General features: G+C 32.6%; 1 protein-coding gene across 1 annotated transcript in view; it reads left to right on the top strand.

The window, feature by feature from the left end:
• The window catches only part of LOC122510003 (39S ribosomal protein L50, mitochondrial), a 30,945-nt gene extending 16,703 nt beyond the window's left edge, over nt 1-14,242 (top strand). The window contains exons 3-5 of the mRNA XM_043624378.1: nt 4,580-4,782; nt 10,963-11,082; nt 14,031-14,242. Of these exons, the coding sequence (XP_043480313.1) occupies nt 4,580-4,782; nt 10,963-11,082; nt 14,031-14,167 (460 nt within the window). The 3' untranslated portion in view covers nt 14,168-14,242. The remainder of the gene's footprint in view (nt 1-4,579; nt 4,783-10,962; nt 11,083-14,030) is intronic.
• The last annotated feature ends 1,904 nt before the right edge of the window (nt 14,243-16,146 follow it).

The following is a 16,146-nucleotide window of genomic DNA, read 5'->3' as shown; positions in this document are numbered from 1 at the left end:
GTAACCTTTGCGATACAATTAGTTCCAATTAGACTCTACTATAACTCCAAAAACTGGGTGGGAAATTTGATAAATTTTTAATGCATTAATTAAAGTACTACAAATTGACAAATATTGTTCTCTGCATTTGAATTGGTTAAAATAACTAATTTGATAATAAAAAGTCAATCACTGATTCAAATAGTAATATTTTCCTACTGAAATAGCTATAATGGTACCTAACTAATTATTATTTTTTTCCGGTCAAATTAAATTCCTGAGCTATTTCCTTATTTTCCAAATTGGTAGACACACTGTTAAATGTATTGGTAGAAACTAAAACCCGTCGAAGACGGGTACGACAGCTAGTAATTTAATAATTAAAATCAACCATAACTTATGTTTAAATTCAATATGTTTGACGGAACAGCAAAGATATTTTAAGTTTGATTTAAACAAAATTTATTTGAATTAAATAAATCATTTTCTCAGTATCGAAAGTTTCTTAAAAGTTGGAGTTGCGTGGAAGCTCGTGGAACATTGTGTGAAAGTTCAAAATTTCTTAAATTTATTTTAAATTTCTGAAACTTTCACAGTCAGGTTAATTTCAACTTTTAGGAAACTTTCGGTGCTATATGGGAGAATTATCATTTAACATACCTTCTAATCTAATTTAATTAGCCGAGCCCAATCTGTAGTTCCCCCACAGAGAGTGGGCACTTAGGTTACCTCCTCTATAGCCAATTATTTGGGGCATCATTTATAGAGCCAAGTGCAATATATACTGGGGAATCTTTAAAGGAACTTAGGTTACTACCTATTGTACCTGACTCCTGTTCGCTCGCTTAAAGTTTTACTTAGAGGCCTATTCTCTTCCAGAAGTCCAGTATTTCTTTTATTGATAAATTGCTAACTAGCTCAGTGTCAGTAAATGCAAATTGCGATCCTAACTCTCATCTTATAGACTATGCTTGCCTTACCACTCAAATTCTTGCCCAATATGTTTCAGGTTCCTTTCAAAACTATCTTTCAATGACCACTTCTGTTTCAACCAAACACGGCATCATTTCACTGCAAAAACTGGTATCTCACTCGTGTCTTAAAATGAGTTGCTTTAAGTGGTTAAACCCTTGAGATACAAAATCTGTCTTATATTGAGACATTTCATTTCATCTCGTGTCCCATTCAGTGGCGGATACAGAATTTACTCCAGGATCCCCCTGGATCCGCCACTGGTCTCATTTTAAAACATTAAAGGTGACTCAATGCTTATAAGACACATAAAACGTCTTCTTACTGTGAGACGGATACTCGAAACATATCGTGTTTTAAAATGAAGTGCTAAATGTATGAGACATTTTATAACGTCTTAAAATGAGACACATATCTGTTTCAAATATGTGGACACAAGACATATATATGTGTTTCAAATATGGGGACAAAACGTCTCAAAATGAGACACTTGTTTTTGCAGTGTTCTACCACTGATTCTAGGCCTATCAATACCGTCTCGGATCTTGTTTTTGCCAAGACATCAGCTCTTCCTTCTATCCCCGTGGCATTCTTAGATGAGCCTTGATTCTATTGTGGGATTTTTCAGAGCATGTAAGACTGCCTGACTAACCGTCAAATGCTAATCCTTTTTCTTATTATTCCATTTGCAATTGACGGATAGTCAGGCAGCCTTATAGGCTCTAAAAAATCCCACAATAGAATCAAGGCTCATTTAGGAATGCCGCGAGAGATAAAGGCAGCCAGTTTTTCGAAAAATTCTTAAACCTGCGCCGTAGTCCACCTCAAAGCCGTCAGTGAAATATACTTGGTCTTCAAGTGGAAAACCTTTGTTCCAGTCAGTTATTGAACACCGTTATAAGATCTTTATCTTATAACGGTGTTTAAATTTTACTCTTTTGATCATCATATCTCGCACCACACTCAGTTCCGAAATCGATAGAATTGAACGTGGAAGTCTGGTGGGTTTTCCGCACTAAAGCTCCACTTTCCCTAAACAGTTAGTCTGCTCATAGTGAAAGCAGCCTTTTTCACCGCAGCAATATGTATAGAGGTTTTTCCTTTAAAATGAAGCCCAACGCAGCAAACTGTCTAAAAACTGTTCATGACCCATATGGGTGATTTTCAAATAACTTTCATTTTTTTAAAAAGACGTTTGCCCATTAAAATAGTGAACCAAATTTGACTTTCATTACATATTACAGTACATTTTTGTTATTGAAGTATAAGTTCCAAAGGAAACTACAAGATCTTGAATATTTTTAAAGTTTCATTTGCGATGAAAAACGCAAAAGTTACATACCATGCACCTGGCTGACGGACCTGACAAGTGTGCCACAGTTAGGACACGTAAATAAATAAATATTTTCTTTTCAATATTCGTACTTCAAAATAATGCTAATAAAAGTCAATTAAAAAGTATGCCACGGACTTGACAATTTTACCCTATTTTCTTAAGGGGACCGTACACCACTTTTGCGTGTTTTTTCAACATTTATTTTTTCATAATAAAATGTATCGAAACACTGAGCTCTTTTCACACATATTAACACACATATTGAGGATTAAGAAAAAAATATTTTTTTATTTATTCTGCCCTTCATGACGACAAAATGGCGGCTGAAGTGATTATCGGGAAAAAAACTGGTTGACACGATATCTCTGCTTCAAAATGTCGGAAACAAGAAATCCAAAGAATTTCTTAAAATATATGTCAGTGGCTATGGCATGAACCACAAAAAATGAATTTGAAAAAAAATGAGAAAATGGCGGCGGTTTGAAATTTTTTTAACCCTTTTTCCCCCCTAAAACGGTAAAAAAATGGATGTAGAATGTTGGTTGTGGTTCATGCCATAGCCACTGACATATTTTAAGAAATTCTTTGGATTTTTTGTTTCCGACATTTTGAAACAGAGATATCGTGTCAAGGCCAACGCAGAATAGATCTGTAACCGGAACCGCAATCGTAACCGTAAGCGTAAGAATGAGTTAGAGAAGGATAAACAATATACCTATCCTTCTTTAACTCATTCTTACGCTTACGGTTACGATTGCGGTTCCGGTTAAAGATTCTATTCTGCGTTGGCCTTAAAGGTCAGAATAAATAAAAAAATATTTTTTTCTTAATCCTCAATATGTGTGTTAATATGTGTGAAAAGAGCCCAGTGTTTCGATACATTTTACTATAAAAAAATAAATGTTGAAAAAACACGCATAAGTGGTGTACAGTCCCCTTAATGTTAACTATGATTAATGATGCAATATAATGTAGTGAAAATTGATTAAAATTGAGCAGCTACATGCAACAACTCGCCAAGTACGTGAACGCAGGTGTTAATACCAGTCAATACAATTGTCTATAAAGATATACATTTAAAATAAAATTACTTTAATTATTTAACTTTAAATTCTGCTTACCGCAGAATCTCAAACATGCATGTGAAATGCATGTACTTCAGTTGCTTTTGATATTCTTTTTAATTATTTAAATTTAATCAAATGCTATAATTTTATAGGCTATTAATTTTTGTGAAAATTTCTTAAGAATACAAACAATTAGTTTAATAAATTTTAAATTTAATTCCTTTGCTATAAATATTGTTTTTCTATGCAAAATATATCTTGGCTGGAATGCCGCAGGAACTAGTGCACATACCCATAATACTTGAAGAGGAATTTATAAAATTTTTGCTTAAAGCATTTTCGAAAACGGTTTCCTAAAAAAGACATGATTTGCGGTGAACATCATCATTAAATTGACCCACTATCGCGGAAGTCAAAAAATGAAGTGAATTTGGTTAGAAGCATAATTTTACCCGACCCCAACGTTTTTTTTGTTTATTTTTTCTCAAGATGCAGCCACTAAAAATTAAAAAAAAAGTCGGAGTTGGGCAAAATTATTCTTTTAACCAACTTTACTTCATTTTTTGATTTCCGATAATGTGTTTATTATAATGATGATGCAAATCATGTTTTTTAGAAAGCGTCTTCGAAAATGCTTTGTCAGCGACATAATTCTTAATAATTTTAAACAAAATTTTTACAAAATCCTCTTCAAATTCTAACTAACAATAAGCAAGAAAAAATTAACATGTAAACTTTTGCCGTTTCTTTCCTATAAATTTACAAAAAATATCCTTTTTTCACCCATTAGACCCTTCCCCCCTAATACAATTTTGCTCCAAACAACTGGAATCTCGGCGATATATGCAAAAAGTTAACAGAATTGATAATTGATAGAATTATTTTAGAGCGATTTTTTAAACTGTCCAATCATAAAAATTTACTCTAAAAATCTGTTCGATAGTTAAATTTAAAAATGTGTACTGCAATAATTCTGTTGCATGTGTTGTCGTAAATTTAGCAATACTGTTTATAGAATTTATCACCTAGAAATCATGAAAAAATCAAGGAATTTTGCAAAATGAAATTTGTAAAAACCCTTTCAGTTACATTTCCAAAACCTGAAAATAATATAGTTTCCAATACTATAATCGTCGACACTGATTTCAGGGAGCTAATAACAGAACTTTCTTTATTATGAAATTGTGGTATAACGTTGTAATTATGTGTAAATAATATGTTTCAGATTTCTGCGAAGTTACAAAGGATACGAACCCGCTAGTGATATTTCTGAACGATTGAATGTTTTGTGCGAAGAAAATGGATATTCAACAGAAGATAGGACAACTCTAACAGATGGAGTTAAGCGTTTTAATTTACTAGTTCGATGCGAAGAAGAATTTAAACACACAATTCCAAATTCCTTGCTATGCAATATAGAAACAATAGGTAATTTTATCAAATATTTTAATAATAAATTAAATTTTAATATTAATACATTATATTATCATCTTCAAATAATTTGAAAATAAATGTAACAACCCATCATAAAATATGTTACTTAAAGTCTCAAAACCTGAAAATTTTCTGAAAGTTGAAATTAACTTGACTGCGATCTTCTGAATCTTTAGTCCCGAAGCTTATATGAAACTAGAAATAAATCTTTAAATGTCCGCAGTTTTTCAATTTTGGGCGCAAAAGTTGACTGAACATTTCATGAAAATTTAAGTTTTTTGTTAAATTTAAATGAATTTTTTAACAAAAAGAGAAAGCTTAAAGAAAATTAATAAAAAGTTTTTGTAAGATATTTTCCCTCGTAAATGGCGATATGACGCCAAACCCTCCTTATTACTTAACGATAAAGGGACATTGTAACGGTGGGCAGTTTGTGGTGAACCTTCGGTCCGATAAGACGTATTATTTTAATAAATCCTGATATCACTTAAGAAGTGTTTTATTTAATTAATAATTACTCCCCTCACAAACTTCAGAAGTGGGATTCTAATCCAAACGCCCATTTAAATAAAAAAAAATTTTCTTTTAATTAATTAATTCGGCCGACTTCTTACGATTATCGGTTCACCACAGATCTCATTTTAGTTTTGAAAGACGCGACCCAAGTTTCAGTCTCTTAAGTGTTTCGCGTCATAATTACTTACTTGTAATTAATTTTATAAACTTCCGGTTATTTTACTTGAGACATTTAGACGAAAACTGAATAACATCTTCTGAAATATCTGTGAAAAACGGAAATTTTCCTAAGTGAATGAATACCACGTGGTGACACATATTAGTGAATTTCAGGCTGATGTGATCCTGAAAACTTACGAAATCTTTCGGATTATTAAAAAAAAAAAAAAATCACGTGAAAAGTGTTTGTGTCGAAAGTGGTAAAAAAATTTGAAAATTTCTGAAAAGCGAAGATTTTTATGTTTGACGAAACCATTATCATTAATGGCGGCCTCAGGATTTCCTTTAATTAGTTCCTGAAAGTGAACGTGACGTGATGCTTAAATCGCGACAATATTCGTAATTGTCATCAGATTTGCGCAGTTTTGCCTAGTACGAAGTGGTGGGGATTGGTTGGTGGGGATACTTCTACTCACACTCTTCTGATGGATCCCATAATATTTACAGTAGCCACTCTTAAGGAAGTAGCTAGGATATGTGGGGTAACAGCCTATGGAACAAAAGCCGAAATCATAAGGCGCTTACACGTTTTTGACCCAAGTGGTGCCTGGATTCAAAAGGCAAGTGATATTCACAACGATCCGAACCAAGAGAACAATACCGAAAGGGAACTTGAAGAAACAGATGAGAGTCAGCTGGGGGGTACCTTACCCCCTCATTTGGACCGCCAAGATAAACCGGCAGGGTCGACGAGTACTGGTTCCCATCAATCACAACAAACAAACACACCACCTCCAACCATGAATACAAGAGACAAGGAGATGGAGTTAATTCGAAGAGAACGAGATCTTCTCGAAAGGGAATTGAGAATCACGAGACGTGAATTGGATTTGCAGCGTGTAGGAACTCCCGCCTTATCTGTGACGTCACATGGGTCACATTGGTCACAGGGTATCAATATCAATTCTTTAAAGGAAATGTTGTGTGACTTCGATGGAGATAAAACCAACTTCCGCAACTGGAAAGAACAGTTCCAACTTCCGTGTACCATGTACGAGATGGGTGATCCTCGTGCGCGACTCCTGATGAGCCTTAAACTTAAAGATAGAGCATTACGGTGGTTTCATTCGAAACCGGAATTCATCAGTATGTCTGTCGAAAACCTTCTGATGGAGATGACTACTATTTTTGACAATCGGCAGAGTCGAATGACTTTAAGAAAAAATTTCGAAACTCGAGTTTGGAAATCGTCGGAGACCTTCAGCAACTATTTCCACGATAAACTAATTTTGGCGAACGCCGTACCGATAGACGAAGAGGATTTAATGGACTACATCATCGACGGGATTCCGGACGTCACCCTCAGGGATCAAGCCAGGATTCAGTGTTTTTCTGAAACAAAAAAATTATTACAAGCTTTCGAAAAAATTACTCTTAGAAATGCCACTGGGAATTCAATCGAAACAAATAAACCCCCTCCCTCCCCCCCCCCCGAATAGTCTCAAGAATGGTGGCCCTTCCACAGATGGTAATCCATCGGTAAGAACAATACGATGTTACAACTGCAGCAAATTCGGACACCTATCAAGTGAGTGCAAACTTCCTAAGAGACAAGCAGGTGCTTGTTTTAAATGTTTCCAAATGGGTCACGTATTGAAGGACTGTCCTGGGAAAAATACACAGCAACGGGTTTCCAAGCAAATCAGCAATATTACCGAGGATCAACGAACGAAGAACGAAGATGGTGTAAATGTGTTATCTGGTGACATGTTTTGTGATTCGTCCGAAAAAATGAATGAAGTTTCTATTGAAGAACGGTGTTTTAAAATATGTAATTTTCGATTTTACAATGGAGTGAAAGAGAACGTGTCGTCGTTGGATACTCTCCTAGATACCGGCAGTCCAATCAGCTTTCTTAAGAAAAGTTGTGTTCCAAGCGAAGGTATGAAGTCTCTCGAGCCGATGAATTGTAAGTACACCGGAATAAATGATAGTACCTTGAAAATGTTGGGTGTTGTAAGAGTGAATGTTTCTTTAGACGATTGTGAACGCGAACTAGAATTGTTCGTTGTACCCGACGATACGATGCGTAATTCTGTTATTCTTGGCCGGGACGCGTTAAAGTCATTTAATCTGGGGTTGAAAGCATTACCTTTGGCGGAAGCTATAATTACGAGAGAAATTTTTAACATTAATATGCCCGAGGATGATAGTGCAGATGCGCTGGAGGTGAATCCGGAGATGGACGCGAATATACAAAACAGATTAATTCAATTATATTTTATTGAGTATAAAAATAAAAAACGCCCGATATGTCCGAAAATTAATATGCAGTTAACGTTAAGAGTAAAGAACGATGGACCAATTTATTTCGGGCCGCGTAGATTATCTTTTGAAGAAAAAAGAGAACTTCAGAAAATTTTAGATATTTAAAAAAAAAAATAATAATTCGAGAAAGTGATGCTCAGTATGCTTTTCCAATTGTCCTAGTAAAAAAGAAAAAAAATTCCGAATATAGATTATGTGTGGATTATAGATTTCTTAATAAAATCCTTTTGAGAGATAATTATCCCTTACCACTGATCGAGGACCTGCTTGACAAGCTAAAAGATAAACAATTTTCCACAATACTAGATTTGAAAGATGGATTCCATCACATCTCAATGTCACCAGATTCTATTAAATATACTGCATTTATTACTCCGCTGGGGCAGTTTGAATATCTAAAAATGCCTTTTGGCTTGAAAACTGCTCCCGCGAAATTTCAGAGATTTGTCAATGCTGTCCTTGAAGAGTTAATAAAGTCGGGTGATGTCGTTGTTTATTTGGACGACATACTTGTCGCTACTGAGACATTGGAGAGGCATTTTGAGATCCTTAAGTCGTTGTTTAATTTGCTGGTTGATAATATACTCGAGTTACGGATAGATAAATGTAAATTTTTACAAACGCGAATAGAGTACTTGGGGTATGAAGTATCTGCTCAGGGTTTGAGACCAACTAATCACGGAATTCGGGCCGTAGTAGAATACCCGATTCCACGATGCATACGCGAAATTCAGTGTTTTCTGGGCCTATGTGCATACTTTCGTAAATTTATGGAAAAATTTTCAATAATAGCTGCACCTCTTTATAACCTTTTAAAAAAAATATGACATTTAAATTTGACAAAGAAGAGATGCACGCTTTTGAAACTTTAAAGAAAAAATTAACGGAAGCACCTGTTTTGGGAATTTACGGTATAAATGACGAAACAGAACTGCACTGCGACGCCAGCAAATTGGGATTTGGTGCAGTCCTTATGCAGCGTAAATCCGACAATCATTTTCACCCAATCTTTTACTTTTCTAAAAGGGCAACAGAAACGGAGAGTAAATACCATAGTTTCGAGTTAGAAACTTTGGCAATTGTATATGCGCTACGCCGTTTCCGTATTTACCTCCAGGGAATTAAATTTAAGATAATAACTGATTGTAACGCGCTTAAGCTGACGTTAGAAAAAAAAGATGTACATACACGAATTAATAATTGGGCACTGGAATTCGAACACTATGACAAAGTATTTGAACACCGCGCTGGGGAAAAAATGAAACACGTTGACGCCTTTAGTAGGTCGGTCAATATTGTGATTGTCGAAGAGAATACTCTCGAGGATAATTTAACCATATGCCAAAATTTAGATCCAAAAATTCGTGAATTGCGTGAAAAGTTACAATTGTCGGAAGATAAATTATACGAGATGAGAAATGGCCTTATTTATAGGAAGCGGAATGATGGAATCCTTTTCTATGTGCCTGAAAAAATGGAAAATCAAATTTTAAAAAAATATCATGACGATATGGGACATTTTGGGGTAGAAAAAACAACTGAGATAATTCTTAGAAATTATTGGTTTCCGGGAATTAAGGAAAAAATAAAAATTTACATTGCAAATTGTCTTAAATGCGTGGCTTTTTCTCCATTGACTGGCAGGAGAGAGGGATTTCTTCATCCGATTCCTAAGGGCAGTTTACCTTTTTTAACGTGCCATATTGATCACTTTGGCCCTATCTCTAGAAATGTTACCTCGAAGCAATATATTTTATTAATTATTGACGGCTTCACAAAATTCACAAAATTGTATGCGGTGAAGACCACAGACACGAAAGAAGTAATAGACTGCTTAAATAGCTATTTTGTTAATTATAGTCGACCGAAAACAATCGTCTCAGATCGCGGGAGATGTTTTACTTCGCAAAATTTCAAAGACTTTTTGAATGAGAAAAACGTTAATCATGTTCTGATCGCGACAGCTTCGCCGAAAGCCAACGGACAGGTTGAGAGGGTAAACCGGGTAATGTGCCCCATGATTGCAAAACTCTCTGAACCTGTTGTGGGTAAAGTCTGGTTTAAGATGCTCGCTGACGTTGAGTTCGCCCTGAATAATACGATCCACAGTTCGACGGGAACAACGGCCAGTAGGCTACTTTTCGGAGTAGATCAGCGAGGAAAAATCGTTGATAAAGTCGCGGAAAATTTGGGGCCAGCTCAAGGCAGCGAGAGTACTCGTGACTTTGAGCAAATCAGATCTGAGGCGAGTAAAAAAATTGAAAAATCACAAGAATATAATAAAAATTATTTCGACAAAAAGAGGAAAGAACCTCACATTTATGAAGTCGGTGATTACGAAGTTGTAAAAAACTTTGACACATCCGCGAGTGGACCAAAAAAATTAATTCCTCTGTATAAAGGTCCGTATGAGATAATTAAAAAATTGCGTAACGATCGATACGTATTGTCTGATGTCGAAAATTTCCAGGTGACACAAGTACCGTATGTGGGCACCTGGGAAGCTTGTAATATTAAACCATGGCAATCCGAAATGGTCTTTGTGATTTTCGAATCTTTTCCTGAGTATTTTGTATAACAGAAAAAATCTGGAAAGTATGAGTGTGGGTGATGAATTTTATGTAAGAATAATTATAATCCTAAATTGTAGTTGACGACGAAAAGAAAATGTATCAGTTCGAGGTCGAACTTTGGTCAGGACGGCCGAATTGTAAGATATTTTCCCTCGTAAATGGCGATATGACGCCAAACCTCCCTTATTACGTAACGATAAAGGGACATTGTAACGGTGGGCAGTTTGTGGTGAACCTTCGGTCCGATAAGACGTATTATTTTAATAAATCCTGATATCACTTAAGTGTTTTATTTAATTACTCCCCTTACATTTTAAAGAAACTTATAGGTACATTTTTTTTAAATTAAAAATTTTAAACTTTCATGCAATGTTTAGTAAAGTTTTGCGTCCAACATTGAAAAACTGATGACATTTAAAGATTTATTTGAAGTATCATGAACTTCGGGACTAAAGATTCAGTAGGTTTTAGTCAAGTTAATTTCAACTTTCAGGAAATTTTCTACCCTCACATCCACATGATGCAGAGGGTTACATGAAACTTTTTATGCTAAACCCAAAAATGGCTTTTAATTCATGTTAAATATTTAATTTTTCAGGGGATTTAAGATGTTTTTATAATACCTCAGTGAATGCATTATCGCCTCTTGATTCACTAAAATCCATGGAACTACCAAAAAATTTACATGTGCTTTATGAATATAATCGCTTCCATCCAGGTGTGTTAATTTTCTTTTCTTTATACTATATAACGATAGATGTAATAGTTAAGAATATTACATAATTTTATGAAGTAAAAAGATATTTAATTTTTTCAAATTAAATAGGAGTTTTTCCCATTTGAACAATAGAAAATGCTTCTGCATCTATAACACACATGTTCACAAATTTTTAAAAGCATATGCAAGTTACTTGGTTAGGTATTTAATTGTTTATGTAGCATTGCTATTTTTAAACAAAAACTGCCTCCTTGTTTCAAAACAGGGTTGCTACGCAATCTGCAAACCTGGAAAACCTTGAAATGGCAGGGAATTTTATAAGTAAACTTTGAAAAATCCTGTAAAAGTCAGGGAATTTTGATCGAAATCCTGGAAAATTGTTGTTTTCTAAAGTTATTGTGTTTATTCTTGATATCTAATTTCACTTAAATACTTTAAAATTCATTCAATTTTAAAAGAATTGCCTTTACAATTTTCATAAGTAGATGAATTTAAAAAAATTTTTATTTAGAATTTTGTGAAACTTCAACTTAAAATGAATCTTATTAAAAATATAAAAAAAACTTAGATTTAAAAAAAATTTTTAAAACTAAAATTCTTCTGAAAGTAGTTAAATTTTTTAATTTATATTTAACTAGTTTTATTAAAAATAATAGATTTATAGAAGAGTTTTAGTTAAAAACACTAAAACAAATTGAATTTTGAAGCAATTACAAATGTTTGCAGTAATTCAATTATTTTCAAAAGTAGTAAAATTAAATTCTTCTCAGAAATTTAGAGCTGTGCAAAATTCGAACCGAACCGAGTTTTGTTTGGTTTTGGGGCGCTGAAATGTCAAATGTCGGTTTTTCGACATTCGAATTAGGCGAAAAAATTCGAACAGTTCGGTTCGAATTATTTTGCACAGCTCTACAGAAATTTAATTATTTTCAAAAATTTTAATTATTTTCAAAAAATGTCCTCAAGTCAATGATTTTTAATATCTACTACTTTAATAAAAATTCCTAAAAGAATTCAATTATTTAAAAAAAAATTTTAATAAAATTCTACGCAAACATTTAATTATTTTCATAAATAATAACATTTTTTACAGGGATTAAATTTTTTTTATAAATAATAAAACTCAATGCTGAATTTCAATTATTTTTAATACAATTTTAATAGAATTCCTCGAAAAAAGTTATTCTTAAAAATTTTATTAAAATTTATGAAAGAAATTTAATTATTTTAATAACTTTTGATACAATTAATTAATTGAAATTATTTTAAATAAATTTTTAATAAATTTCTTTAAAGAATAAGTAAAATTATTTTCAAAAATTTTAATTAATTCTTTGCGTAACAATTCAATTTTTTAAAAATAATTTTAATATTATTCTTCGCAGAAATCCAATTATGTTTAAAAATTTACAAAAATTCTTGGCAAAATTTCAATTATCTTTATATAAATAACTAAAATTTTTCTCCGAAATTCAATTATTTTCAAAACTTTCAATAAAATTATTGTCAGAATTTCAATTATTTTTAATACAATTTTTATTAAATTTCTCGAAAAATGCAATAATTCTTAAAAATTTTATTAAAATTTGTCAAGAGAATTAAATTATTTAAAAATTTGTTGATAAAATTCTTTATGAAAATTAAATTATAAGAAACATTCAATTGTTTAATAAAATATTGATTTTTATAGTTAAATAATTGAATTCTCGTAGAATTTTCTAATAAATATACTTATTTCAAAATTAATTTCAAATTAAAATCTTTGAAAATTTGAACTTTTCATACTTTTAATTCAGAATTCAATAGAATTAATTTTTCTCAATAAGTTTAATGGAAATTTTTTAATTATTTGAAGTTTTTAATTTCTAATATATTTAATTGAGGCCTTGGATCCAATAACTCGCCCGACGCTCGAAGACACGCGCTCATACCAGTCGGGTAGCAGTGAGTGGCCCAGAGGCGCTCACTGCTCACTGACTGGCAGTTGCGCGTTCCTCCGAGCGTCGGGCGAGTTATTGGATCCAAGGCCTCAATTGAAGAATGTCAGAATAATATATAATCGAAATTTCGTAAAATTAAATTGTAAACAAAAAAATTTGAAAATTCACAAAGTACTTTTTCAAAAATTTTTTTAAAAAAATTGCCTTAAAGAAGAATTTTAGTTGAAAATTCTAGAAATGAATAATCGTAATAATAAAAATAATTCTTAACCCTCCATCCGTCGCACCTTTTTTTGTAACGCGATCCGTCGCAGGTGAGGGAAATTCTCACCCTCATAAATTAGTCCAAACTTGTTCTAAAATGCCAAATTTTTTTTTTGAATGTTCATTAGAATTTCTAAACAACCTATTGGCAGTAAAATTAACTTTTATTTCCTGTTAATTATTTAAATAAAAAAATAATGACAAATTAATCGAGTATACGCGGTCAGTCGCATGGTGAGAAGTTCCCTCACTTCGCGTCAAAAATCCCCGACATTTGCTGCTTTCAAATTCAATAACAAAGAAATTAAAATATAAAAAACACAAAAATTGTTTTAATGTAAAGAAGAAGAGTGTTGTAAAAGGTACTGAGAATATGAAATTATAATTTTTTGTATTTTAAAAGTTATAAATAAAAAAAGAAACTGGGTGAGGGAAATTCTCACCATGCGACGGATGGAGGGTTAAAGAAGTTACAGTAACAAAGTAGCAAGTTTTAATTATTATATGTTATTGAATTTCAAATTTTTGAATATCTTAAATTAAGATACAACCTTTTTAAGACAGTCAATGTTGAATTTACGCAATGGATTTTGGAGGATTTAACATTGAAGCAAACAGTGCTGAATTTAACACTGCGATCTTAAATTAAGATATTTACTTTTTACTGTGAATAGGTTTTTTTCTTACAATAATAATTAGCGTAAGTAACAGAATCAGATATTAATTTTCTTTTGAATTTTTCAGAGACTGACACAAAGTTTGAAGGTAAAACTGCTTTTCCATGCAGTTCTACAGTTGTAACAGGTTTAAAATACAAAAAGAAATATCCTGGTCATAAGCAGGCTTTAACATCAAATGACAAAGGCATGTTCGATTTCTAATAATTTTGAGATATATTAATTTCGATAAAGTAATATAATGTACAGAAAAATATATTCCAATTATTATCAGTTTCATCAATATTTTATTCTTCAATATAACCTTTTTAAATGTTGTTTCTTATTTTCATAATTTATTATTGGAATCATTTACAAATCCAGGGTTCCTACAGAACCTGAAAATCATGAAAAAGGTATGGAATTTTTAAAAGTCCCCTGGTCCCCTGAAAATCATGTAAAAGGCCTGGGATTTTTAAGAGTTTATACATTTTTCAAGTTTTCCTTTTTTCCTCTTTGATAATTTCAAAAGTTTTCAGATTCAATTTTTTTTCAAATTTTTAAACTTTTTAGTTTAAGTTTATTTTTATTTTAGTTTATCCCAGCTAATACCTTTTAAGGTATTAGTCGCGTAAAATGATTTTCGTCAAATTTTTTTCAAATTTTGCATACTTATTCCTGAAGTATTTATCTACAGAATGAGACCAATTTCATTAATTTTTACCGTTTCAAAGCTTCAAAAAATTAATTCAAAGTTCATACATTTTGCATGGAGGGAGCACCCAATGCATGTATTGATTTTGTTTAATAATTATTTATATGATAACTAATCGTCAGATTTTGAAATAAAACTACCAAACTATTCAATTAGATGAAACAAATGAATAAAAAAAACATGACATTTTTTGACCGCACCAAGCTATAAATATATTGACAGAAAGTTAAAAAAATAACTAAATTATATGAATTTTCATACGAACGAATAGAGTTGGGAGTTAAACTGTCTCTCTCAAGGCCAACGCAGAATAGATCTGTAACCGGAACCGCAATCTTAACCGTAAGCGTAAGAATGAGTTAGAGAAGGATAAACAATATACCTATCCTTCTTTAACTCATTCTTACGGTTACGCTTACGATTGCGGTTCCGGTTACAGATCTATTCTGCGTTGGCCTTAATACCTTAAAAGCATGAAGTAGTATAAGAACACCCAACGCCAATAGTTATAGTGGCAAAAATCAGCATCATTTTGGGGGATCAGAGTTACTATTATGAGAAAATATAATCTGCACAACGTTCAGAGGCAGCGCGCTCATGCGGAGAAAATGTAAAGTACAGAATAAGTTTTAAGCAGACGATATTTTAATACCAAATTTCCACCACAGAGGCGCAACCTCTGAACGTTGTGAGAACTCTCAGGCCGCAGTCCCATGGCAGCGTTTTGCGTTGCGTTGTAATGAGAGAGAAAAAGACGCAAATATACGTTTGCTGCATTCTCTCTCATTACAACGCAACGCAAAACGCTGCCATGGGACTCCAGCCTCAGCCTCATAACTCTGATCCCCCAAATCACGGAGTAATAATAAGGAGACTGCTCTCCAGCGTATCCCCTAGTCAAACTGGTGCCAGATTTCTGCCTTGGTTCACTGAGTAGTAATGGCTTTTCAAAAATAACGCGCATGTTATGTTTTACTGTTGACAATATATATTATACTATTAAATAATATTAATAAATTGTAATATAGGAAATGTGTGAGTAGATATTAATTATATTAGCATTATAGCGATTATAGCATTATATTATATTGTATTCATTCACTTTATCATACAAAGAAAAGAATTACTCCGGTTCGACAACAATAATCTTTTTATTAATATCTACTCACACCTATATTACAATTTATTAATATTATAATATATTGTACTTACTCTTCTCTTTGCAGTTTGTTAATTAATATTTTTTCTTATTTAAATCTTGATTTTCCCGTATAGTTGCTGTTGTCAACAATAAAACATAACCACACTTTCTAACTCGCACGTCAAAATAATGATCTCTCTCATCGTTCTTTCAAGAGTGACTTCTTCTTCTTCTTCTTCTTCTTCTTCTTATTATAGTCATGGGTTGAACACAACTCACGACACATTGGCAACGTACTGTGGACTAAAGCCTTGTACATACAGCCATGATCTATCTGAAACATAAGTA

This window comes from Leptopilina heterotoma, unplaced genomic scaffold (assembly GCF_015476425.1).
Source record: "Leptopilina heterotoma isolate Lh14 unplaced genomic scaffold, ASM1547642v1 Lhet_65, whole genome shotgun sequence".
Lineage (NCBI taxonomy): Eukaryota > Metazoa > Arthropoda > Insecta > Hymenoptera > Figitidae > Leptopilina > Leptopilina heterotoma.
Note: the sequence above shows the minus strand (reverse complement) of the source record. Positions and strands in the feature narration are given on the sequence as shown.